Source organism: Hypanus sabinus, chromosome 13, assembly GCF_030144855.1.
Source record: "Hypanus sabinus isolate sHypSab1 chromosome 13, sHypSab1.hap1, whole genome shotgun sequence".
NCBI lineage: Eukaryota > Metazoa > Chordata > Chondrichthyes > Myliobatiformes > Dasyatidae > Hypanus > Hypanus sabinus.
In genome coordinates, this window is record NC_082718.1 from 95969758 (window position 1) to 95981965 (window position 12208).

At 37.9% G+C, this 12208-nt stretch overlaps 1 protein-coding gene across 3 annotated transcripts in view; it reads left to right on the plus strand.

The window, feature by feature from the left end:
- Positions 1-8330, plus strand: part of ascc2 (activating signal cointegrator 1 complex subunit 2) — a 48905-nt gene extending 40575 nt beyond the window's left edge. For all 3 annotated transcript variants that reach the window (XM_059988256.1, XM_059988258.1, XM_059988257.1), the window contains 2 exons: positions 1962-2056; positions 7351-8330. In XM_059988256.1, coding sequence (XP_059844239.1) covers positions 1962-2056; positions 7351-7522 — 267 coding nt within the window. In that variant the 3' untranslated portion in view covers positions 7523-8330. The remainder of the gene's footprint in view (positions 1-1961; positions 2057-7350) is intronic.
- The last annotated feature ends 3878 nt before the right edge of the window (positions 8331-12208 follow it).

Consider the following 12208-nt stretch of genomic DNA (forward strand, 5'->3'; position numbering starts at 1 on the left):
AATATCTTCTCCGCGATCTTTCCCTTACAGTAATCACCAGTTTAGAACATAGAACAATAGAGCACAGGAAAAGGCCTATCTGTACCAACCATGATATCAAACTAAACTAATCCCATCTGCTTGCAATGTTCATATCTCTCTGTGCTTTGCCTGTTTTTGTGTTTGTTTTAGAAGTTGCTACCATGTCTGCTTCCACCACCTTCTCTGGCAATGCATTGTATGCACCTACTACTCTCTGTGTACAAAAAAAAACTTGCTTTGCAAATCTCACTTAAACCTATTTCCTCTAAAATTGAGACATTTCTTCCAACTTTGGAAATTGACTGTGACTATCCACTTTTTCTTTGACTCTTAATACTTCATAATTTTCACACCTCTAAGTATTGAGACAAAATTATCCAAGTTTGACCAACATCTCCTCTATAGCTATGACACTCCTCTCCACTTCCTTCTTATTGTGCGGCGACCAAAACTGCACACAGTACTCCAAATGTGGCCTGCCTAAAATTTATGCAGCTGCTACTCACGAAGCATATCTTATTGAATATTAAGTGGCATATTTGCATTTGCAAAAACAAGCTTTCCAATTGTCTGTCATTTTCTTTCTTGTATCTGTATTTCCTTTTATTTGATTTGTCCCTGCATTCATTTGAATCACTTTCAACATGGGCTAGTTGCAATCCAGTTTTGTTTGGCCTATTTTTGTCTCTTCTCAATGTTCAGCATTTAGAAAAATCATTATGTTACTCAAAGTCAAATTATTTATGAAAAACGAACTGCAAATTTTTACAATCTAAATTTTCATGATACTGTATGGAATTATTCAGTGGGGAGAGAAACAAGATTAAAGTTTCAGGGTGATGTCCTTTCTCCACAACTAATCTTTCATTTCATTCACAATCACTTTTCAATAAAGGCAAGACTTGGATTTGTTTAAGCTATTTTCCAAAATGAAAGACAATTTAGAACTTACCCATAGTACTTTGCCAAGAAATTCTTTTTGCTCTAAAGGCAAATATGTTAGAACTCAAGGCAAAAGTATTTGTAACTTAGCCGTAACATTTGAGGATATTCAGTACACATTCACACAGATTTTTGTCAAATAATCATTTCTTTTGAGAGGCACTCCATTGGGATTTTGTTTTCTTTGGGGAGGAAAATTAAGTATTTCTATAAAAGCTCTGCTTTTGTTCTATTTAAATGAGAAACACAATCAATCTGTTAAGTTCACCCAGTAACTTCCAGTTCTTTCATCAACACTACAAATTATGTAATCCTGTTCACATTAAATGGCATGGTGGAGGAAAGTAACTGTTTTCATAAAATCTCTCAGCCTGTTGAGTTTATGCCCAGATTAATCTCCCACACTCCCATATCCTTCCTTTGCATCTGTTCAGTAACTTTTTTTCACTCAATTTTATCTGTTCCCCTTTGAAGGAAGGGGAGCTTACCATACTGGCACAGAAATCAGCACATCTTGTCTCATCATTTTCCCATATCTGCCATTGTATCAGGCACTGCATCCTAATGTATTAGATTAAAATATTTTCCTTATGAATTCATCATTTAAAATAAAATTTCCAGGTTTGAAGTTGTTACTTTGATTGTTTCAACACAAAAATCCACTGTTCTGATTATGAATGCTATTTAAATTGGGTGGTACCCATGTAGTTATTTTTAATATTCCAATACATATAAAACTATTGTTTAAAATGGAAAACCAAAAAAAAACTGCAGACATTGAAAATTGAAATTAAAATAGAACATAGTGGAAATACACAGCATGCTTGCTAAATCCAGCATTTTTTCAGCTTATTCTATTGTTCAGATTGTTGGAGAATGAATGATGGTTCTGGACATAAACCAGCAAGCTACCAAAGATCTATTTCTGTGAAGGTAAAAAGAATGCTGTTTGAGATTGCTGAAAAATGTGATGATTAATGGATTGTTGTAATTTCCAGGAGGAAGGACCAAAGAGGGATCTATTTGTGCAGGACCCAGCATTGCTAAGAGAAAAGGCTGAAGCAAGGCGTGCTGCTTTCTGTGCAAGAAAAGGGTAAGGAGGCATGGCAGAGCAAAAAAAATACGTTGTTATATTAGTGTCTTCATTATATTATCTTTTTAAATCATTTTCCTTAACAATCTCTCGTGCATGTTTAATTGTGGATATGCCAGCTTCCCAGCACCATAGCCCAAGTGGATGTCATATATGTTATAGTATGGAGATTCATTGACATTTGTCTCTTTGTGGGCACCCATGGTTGTACATGGTACACTATATATATGTACTTTGTTAATATGTTGAACTTTGAACTTTGGAGGGTACATACCTGTGAGTGTTCAGACTCACTCCAGGGACAAAGTTCTCCAAGAATCAGTGCAGATTTCGGAGTAATGACTTTCTAAATGTAGTAGAGAAGCACTGCAGCCACATTTACATGCCTATTTTATTTATATTCTGATTTTATTTAATTTTACATGCTTTAATTTGATTTAATGAAGGAAAAATATGCATGCAATTACAAAATATTGATTAGGATACATTAAAATTAGTTGAAAGTGCCATCATTCGTGGCAGTGTTTGCTCTGGTGTCTATTTTATGTTTCAAACTCGTCTCCAGATGGTTCGACTTTTAAACCTGATGCAACAACATGATTTGTTTGGGGGGGGGGGGTGCACATTGGTGCAGCAGAGTTACTGCTACTGCTTCGCTGCTCCAGTGTCCCTGACCTTGGGTGCTACATCTGTAAAATTTACGTCTGCAAGGATGTGTTGGTTTCCTCCCACATTAGTTTAAACATAAAACTTCAGTCTTTGAAAAATTTGGTGCTATTTTTACTTCGATGATTCTAAAATTGAAAATAAAAGAGGGGGGGATGTAATTAATAGTAAGAGAAAAATTTTATTGAGGTATTAAATATGTTCTTCCTTATGGCTTGTATGGAAATTCCAAGTTTACCATCTGGGTATTGGTTGGCAAGGCTTGCAGATAAGGTGACTAACACCTTCCTGAGATTGGATTGATACAGAGCTGCCCAAAGGAAAAAAAAGGATTCCAGGAGACCAATGCCAGGATACAGCATATCTGCTGGAGTAGAATTTAACTGAACTACCTGCGTTTGTGTCTGAACCAGCGGGAGGTGAGGGGCTGTTGCACACTTGACATGGCTTCAAGACACCAGTGCAGACGGGACCATCCAGCTAGAAGGCCTAATCTCCTTTCGGGTGGACAGCAAGATTTGGAAAGGAGGTCTGTGTGTCTATGCCAAAAAGAACTGGTGTGTGAATGCCTCAGTAGTAATGACCCACTGCTCATTACAGCTAAGAGTTTTTAATGGTGAAGTGCAGGGAACTCTCAGCCATTATGATCATTGCTGTTTACATCCCTCCGCCCTCCCCCCCCCCCCCCCCCCCCACCCCGGTGCTGTTGCTGGGGAAGCACTGCAGAGCTGCAGAAGCTTCATGGCGCAATCTCCAGCCTTGAAGCCACTCACCCTGATGGTGTTTTCATTGTTGCTGGTGACTTTAAACATATCAACTTAAACAGTCTTGCCAAAGTTCTACCAGCATGTCAACTTCACAACCGAAGGAGAGAATATATACCAATGTTTGTCGAGCCTACATGCCTACCCCCTGTCCTCACCTCGGATACCGAGATCACACATCCATTCTGCTAACCCCTGCATGCAGACCACTGGAGTGAAGAGTGAAGCACATCAATAACTCTGCCACGGAGAGGGTGAAGAGCACAAAGTTCCTCGGTGTGCTTTTAAAGGACGACCTAACCTGGACCCACAACATCTCTTCACTAGCCAAGGAAGCACAACAGCATCTGCACTTTCTGAGGAGGCTGAGTCATGCATGGCTCCCCACCCCTATTCTAACAACTTTCTACAGAAGCACCATAGAGGGTATCCTGTCTGGCTGCATCATTGTGTGGTAAGGATGTTGCAAGGCATCACTCACAAGACCCTACAGAGGACAGTAAAAAGAGCTGAGAGGGTCACCAGGGTCTTCTTCCCCCTCATTTGTGATATTTACCAGGAGTGTTGCAGACAAAAGGGCCCAAAGCATTGTTGAGGATCCTAGCACTCATCCCACAATCTATTTGACCCACTATTGTCAGGAAAAAGGTACAGGAGCATCTGGATAATGATTGCCAGACTGGGGTAACAGCTTCTTCCTTCAGGCTGTGGGAGTGATGAATATCCTGCCACCACTGAGGTCTTGTCATTAGGACAGTGGGGTGTTTACTGTTTAGTGTTTACCCGTGTTGCATTACTACATGCATTTTGAAATATATTTTATTAACTTAATTTTTAGTATAATAATACTGGGTTATACTGCTGCCTGTGATGTTTGTTGTGTGGGTGCACTTTAGTCTGGAGGAGCATTGTTCCATTTGGTCATCTATATGTACAGTCAGATGACAATAAACTTGACCTTGAGTCCATTGGTTGTGGAAACATTTCATTTCATGATCCAAATGAAGTTATCCCTTGTATTCAGGAGCCTGATGGTTGAGGGGTAACAGCTATTACTAAACAGTGGTGGTGTGGCTCTTGGAGCTCCTGTACCAACTTTCTAATGGCAGCAGTGAGAAGAGAGCATGGCCTGGGTGGTGGAAATCCTCAATGATGAATGCTGTCTTCCTACGACAGGGCTCCATGTAGATGGGCTTTACTCGTGACGGTCTGAGCTGTACCCACTAATTATTGTCGGATTTTCTGTTCAAGGGCATTCATGTTTCCATACCAGGCCTTGATGCAACCAGTCAGTATACTCTCCACCACATATCTATAGAAGTTGGTTAAAGTTTTAGGAGTCACGCCAAATCTTCACAAACCTTTAAGGAAGTAGAGGCACTGCCATGCTTTCTTTCTAATGTCACTTACATGCTGGGCCCAGGAAAGATCCTCTGAAATGATAAAGTTGCTGACCCTCTCCGCCTCTGATCTCCCAATGAGGACTGGCTAATGAACCTCCGGATTCCTCCTCCTGATGTCAATTCGGCGAGCATGATACAACTGCACTTCAGGACGACATCCTGGAGGCTTATTCAGTGAAGCCATATAGACAGATAGCTACTTTATTGATCCCAAAGGAAATTACAGTGTCACAGTAGTATTACAAATGCATAGATATATAAATATAAGAAGTAGAAAGAATAAAAGAGTTATCTCAAACAGTCTAACAGGAGGGGTGGCATCACTTCCCTGGCTATAGGTCAACTCATAATGTTAGCCTTATGGCTGAGTGTAAGAATGACCTCATATGGAGCTCTTTGGAGCAGCGCAGTTGTTGTAGTCTATCACTAAAGCGCTCCTCATGGTGACATGCAGAGGTGAGAAACATTGTCCACCACTGCCACGTTTTCTGTAGGGTCCTTTGTTCTACCACAGCCTCCAGTGTGTCCATTTTGATTCCTATAATAGAGTCAGCCTTTCTAATCAGAAATCACTGCATAGAAGATTGTACTGGTGACAACAGATTGGTAGAACATGTGATGGAGAGACTTGCATATTCTGAAAGACCTCAATCTCAGGAAGTAGAGGCGACCCTCTCCCTTTTTGTACACAACCTCTGTGTTGGTGCTCCACTCAGGTCTGTCATCCAGGTGCATCCCCAGGTACATGTATATCCTCACTACATCCATGTCCTCACCATCAATAGTAACAGGGAACAGTGCAGGCTTAATCTTCCTAGGTAGAACTCAGGAATAAGATAGGTGCAGTGACTGTAATGAATGATATTATATGTCTCCCAAAAGCCAGAGTAACGAATACTTGGGTAGATCATGCACAGATGTAAAAAGAACAGAATATTTTAATTTCACCAATATTGACTGAGACTCCCTTTGCACCAATGACTTAAATGTGACAGAACTTGTTAGGTGCTTCCAGTAGATAGCTTGGTAAGAGAAGACAGAGGGTGATGTGTGGGATGAGTTTGTTTGAATGAAGATACATGATTGTTGTTGTTCCATAAAGATCAGTGTTGTCTTTAAATGATCTGAATGAAAATATAGGTAACCTGATTTGTAAGTTTGTAAGTGACATAAAAGTGGGTGGAATTGCAGATATTCCAGGATGTTAAAGGATATTGCAGAATATAGGTCAGTTGGAAATTTCCATGGAAAAATAGCTGATGGAGTTTAATCCAGACGTGTGAGGTGGTGTAATTTGGGAGGCCACTGTCACATGCAAACAGCTACTCGAAGCCACAGATGAGAGTTGAGTGTCCAGTGGGGTCTAAAGGTGAGTCAACTGTCCCAAAATGAATGTGGCAAGCCCCTTTACCAGAGGCGCTAACCCTCCCTGGATACCCCATACACAGCAGCATACTAGATAAATTCCTGTGTCAATAACTGTCAGGAACTAATACAGTCTTTAGTACTGTAGTAGCATTGGTAGTGTTCTAATTTGTTCTGTATTTCATTTAAATACATAATTTGTTACTAAGTTAACCAGTAATTTGACTTTTTAACTATTTCTGTGAAACTTTGGTTATTTGGGCCAAAATGTACTGGTCCCAATGTGTTCCAGTTAACTGGAATCCATTGTATTTTAAAATTATTTCTGTGTGGTCATTTTATGTGGTTGGCAGAAGGATACTTAACAACTATGGGTAGATAGGAATGTAAAATGCAGGATACAAATAAGTTTTGAACATTGAATTGCAATGAGAGGAATGCTTCCATTTTGTATGTTCATATGCTGCTTATTCTTCTTGCTGGGAAATATATATGAATTGCTTTTGAAACTCCCAAGGTTAGTTGTTTATTTACAAGAAAATCTGCAGATGCTGGAAATCCAAGCAACACACACAAAATGCTGGAGGAACTCAGTATTTTGTGTGTTGCAAGGTGAGTTGTTTAGTATGACAGACCTTTCTCTGGTTTCCATCTGATTCTTTGTTCAGGTATGGCCTATGCTGAAAACTTTCAGTTAAAAGTACTGCAGCAGACATCTGAGAACATTTTAATCAAAAATCTTAAGATTTTTTACGTTCCTCTTTAGCTGTAATTTTTTTTGAATGATTTAGTTTTCTTTCATTTGAGGTATATTGTAATTGCAGTGCTTATTATTCAATAATTTTTATTCATTATGGGGAATCTCTGGATTTTAAACTGGTCTTTAGGGAATTTATAAACATGCACACATTGTGACACTAGTTAAATTTACTGCAAATCACATCATTGCACTGCCTTTCAAAGAATTTTCTTCTCCCATCACAATATCCTGGTGTGATTGATTTGTTAGGTTGGCTCCTCTGAATGATGAAAGCCAATTGTTTTACATTGATTATTTTCTTTTGTCTAAATAATGTCTAAAATTATATTTCTGCAGAATCAAACGTGACGCTGCTGTTGCAGGGGCTGCAAAGGGCCAGGGACAATCCAAAGAAACACTAGCAGAAAGAAGAAAAAAGGAGGCTAATAAATCCGTTCGAGCTAATCATAATCGACGATCACTAGCAGATAGAAAGCGCAACAAAGGAATGATTCCAACTTCCTTTTAATCATTATTTCTATTTAACCTTTTCTTCTTCGTTCTCTCCTGCTTTTAAAAATTTGTCTTTGATCATATGCTGTATAAATGGACCCTTATTTTCCATAATGTTCTTTCTCAGGCAAGAGGAGCCAAATGTAATACATTTATTTTTTCTCTTTTTCTGGATAGTGTTCACTCCCTTGAACATTTTGCTGCATAATCTCATTCTGACATGATGGCCAAATTTATGTCAGTCAAAAATAGACTGCAGTGATAAAATAACACTTGCAAATGTTTCAATCTGTTTGTAATTCAGTTTAATGTATCTATAATACATCTGTCCATTATTGTTGGACCATGCTACAATTGAGTAATTAAGCAAGTAGAACTCTTATTTAGTTTTCTGAGAAAAATTCTTGATACTTCATTCTTTTTTTTAGGTGCACTAATGTCATGTATTATTTAATATCCATAAAGGGTTTTTAAATTCTGGTTTCAAAACCTGTCATTGGTGCCAAGTTTGACCTGGCTGTTAAGAGACAGCTTGGCAGTCTTGGGTACCTGGACTATGGAAATCTTTTTCTTGCCCCTTGCTTGAAGTCTTGACTTGGACTCATGTGAAAGCATTGGGGAAAATATAAAGGATGCATGTATGCACGGCACAGTCAGTTTGCACATTGATGAATTGAAAAGAACAATAGACTAATTCCCGATTTGCGGAGTTTATGGTTTGTGCTAACCAGTGGTAATTACAGAATCCACACTTAATTACAACCAATGTATTTGCAGAAATTTACATGTGATATAAATACTTCTGAAATAAAATATGTGCCATCCATCAGTATATTTTGTATTTCTTTTAATTTGAGGATATGAACTTTGCCAACAAGGGTGGCTTTAATTGCATATTTCTGCATATCCTCTTGCAGCTAATTGACTTATTTGTGCTGTATTTCTATAAAATGGTGCCGCACATGTGGAAACATACAATTAAACAAAGTTTAAGCTGCAAATTTTCATTTCTTGCTGCATATCCCCTAGTTTTCTGTAATTCATAAGGAGTAGTGCCAGAGTCATTGTGCTTTCACTTCTAGCAGCACAAGAAAAACTTACATTCAAATTGCTGTAAATATAGATTATAAATTAAATGAGAAATACTGGAGCTCATTTGGGTATGAACTAAATATATTATGACAACAAAAGATATCCTAAAATGATGACAGGTGATGATTCAAGGCTGGAGATTAAAATGTCAAAGAATTTATGACAAAAGATGATAGAGAATACAAGTCTCATAATCCACAGGGCTAGAAATTTGTGCAAGAAATTGGCAAAAAAACTACCATAGTAGATCATTAGTGATTACATATCCAGCACTACGTACAGCAACAGTTAAGAATATCCTACTGAAGACAAATTTCTGCTCTACCATCTTTAAACCAATGATCAAGGATTTAAGATGGCTCAATTGTATCTAAATTGTTAAGACCATTATTGGTGATGATACAAGTATGAGGAAAGTTGGTTAAAATAAGGACACAAGACTGCAAACGCTGAAACTTGTTGTACGAACTCAGCAGATCAAGCAACATTGGTAGCAGCAAAGGAATGAATCATCAATCTTGATGCAGGATTTTGACCTAAAATGCTGACCAGCTCTTTGCCTCCTGATGCTGTTGGACTGAATGAGTTCCTCCAGAAGTTTTTTTTTGTTGGGTTTAATATAGTTCATCTGGTTGAACAATAAAATTCACTAATAAATCTTGACAAATGCATGATCACGTCACGTGGGCTGCCCATTTGATAACACGCAATTCTGTCCGCCAACTGTGCAGACACAATTAAATGTCACTATCCAAATTAAGAAATCACTAATTAGGATTTTTTTTTCACTTTCTTGAGCCTAGTCACCAGGACAAGCAGGAATTGCCAGCTGGCCCAGGAGAAAAAATATGCAAAGCATAAATTAACACTCCAGGACGACACTAGACTGCCATTGTTATAGGTACATCTGCTTGTTAATGCAAATATCTCATTAGCTAATCATGTGGAAGCAACTCAAGCATAAAAAACATACAGACGTGGTCAAGAGGTTCAGTTGTTTTTCAGACCAATAATCATCAGAATGCAGAAGAAATGTAATCTAGGCAAAATGATTGTTGGTTTCAGATGGTGGAGTTTGAGCATCTCACAACTGCTTATCTCCTGGGATTTTCACGCCCATCTCTAGAGTTTATATAGAATGGTGTGAAAAACAAAAAAAAACATCTAGTGAGCGGGAGTTCTGTGGGTAAAGATACTGTTAATTGGAGAGGTCAGAGGTGAAGGGCCAGACTGGTTCAAGCTGACAGTAATGCAATTAACCACCTGTTACAACAGTGGTGTGCAGAATAGTATCTTTGAACATCAAACCTTGAAGTGGACAGGCTGCAGCAGCAGAAGACCATACAGGGTTCTACTCTTAATAAAGTAGCCACTGAGTGTATTCCGTGTCCATCAGATAATCGAGCTTTTAGGATTGTCTAACCCAGGGCCCAAGGGTTTTCTGTGTCATAAATTCCTATTTGTATCCAGATAACTCTTGGAATAGTTGAATAGAATATGAGTGATACAAGAGTGTCCCTGATTGGTTCCTGTTTATTAATTTGTGGGATCTGAATGAAATTCTGCCAACATTTAGTGACATCGTTGTCCATCCATAATTATTCTTTACAAGTTGATAACTATCCTGAAACAGCAATTTTTATGGTGAAGTGCTATTTAGACCAAATAATGAAGAAAAAAAAACAGCAACAATGGTTCTAGGCCAGGACAGGTCTTTTGGAAAGACTCACAGGTGATATCCCCAAGAACACCTTCCATCACTGTAATAACTCAGAAGAGAATGATCAGTGGATTGGATTATTGGTATTTGCAGACAAGATGTATCTGGTCAATTTTATACATTGGATAGATGCCAATATTGTATCCTTACAGGAACAACCTGGCATGTGCCACTAGTTTTAGAATATATCTTAAGCACCCTTACTGGGATAGTCAGATCCTGTTAGTCTTGGTATCATGGAGATTTATGTTGTCTATAAATTACAACACAAAAAAACCCAATAAGGATAATACACTGTACATGTATTCAAATATATCTTCATCTATTTCAATATTGACTTTGGTACTTATGTTAGGCCCTCCAACTGTCAAGCATTGAGGTGGCCAGAAGTTCTGTTCAGCTGCTTAATTAGCTACTCTCACGTACAAATTGATGTGGCAGGATTGCATCTTTGATTTGAACCATGTGGATTGTAAATTTGCCTGGCTCTGTATGACATGCAGCTGCCAGTGCTTAGCAAGCACAATATCCTGTTTATAGATTTGTTTCTCTGTTTGGTTTTGTTGTTCAAACAACTCTTCATCTTTCTATGGTGCAGTTTGCAGCTTTTTTGCTTTAACAGCAATTACTTCAAACCTTAGCAGAGATTTTTTTTTGACCTCTTACAAAGCTGCTAAGAGATTAGAAGCACTGAAGTTCTTTTACATAGTAGCTGTAATGTCAGTTCAAGTACAGAATTTCCATTAGTACTCAGCTAACAAGAATTACCTATAAAATTTCCCAAAACACTGCTAGACTATGGAAGCATCTTTCCTTGCCTTGCATCATCGCACTTATCAATTACCCTCCTATCCATCACCCCCTTCATTGGGCTACTGCATCTTCTTAAAAAAAAACATTTGTTTCTACGATTTATCTTGGCACTGCCACAAAACAAATTTCATGTCTATAACTCAGTGATAATAAAGCCAATTCTGGATACTTTCTAATTCTCTGGTGAAAACTCACTGACCTAAAACAGTAACTATTTGTGTCATCAGAACGTTGTAAGAAAGAATTTCGAGGCAAGGAGAAATGAACACAATTTAAAATCATTGAGGATTTTAGGTTGAACAAGAAGCTAATGTTGCCCAAGTATGAGGATTCTGCAAGTATAAGCAAGATTGAGACAGATTTTTGGACCACAGGGAAGTTAAATTTACAAAGATCTGGGTATGAAAATGGGTATGAGTGGAAAGACCATATTATATGATCTTAGTGGAAGTTCAAGATCTATATGGATTGCTTCTACTAATTCCTATGTTACACAAAATCTTCCCCATCTACTCTTTGATACAAACATTCTAAAATGGATAACATTTTCTACTTTCCTTTCACTCATCATTCTCTCCTGAAACTTAGGAGGTGAATTTCATAATTCCCTAACCAGGTCATTAAGTATTGAAGGAATTGGTTATTTAAGCCTTTTCAAAAATCTAATAAGAAGAGAAAAAATAAAAGAGAATGAGTAAACTCAGTCTTATTGGAACTTTGGTGAGGGGAAAATATATTCACACATATGCAGAGCAGAAGATAAAAAGAAAGAAAACTTGACTAAACCTCTATTTCTCCCATTTAGGTCAAAAGTTGTTGAATGCCCTTGGTAGGGTACATTATCAGAAATAAAGGAATTATTTCATTAACATAACTTCTAAAATTGACTTTAATCCTACCCTAAAATAAATTAGTTCTAATCATTATAAATAACAAAATGTCAAAAACCAGAAATGTACAGCTCAATTTCAGCAACATTGAATAAAGGGGTCACAGTATCTCTCAACTGAAAATATGACTGAATATACCATCTGTCCTGTCATACCTCAGAGATGTTTTTAGTGATCAGCACAGGCA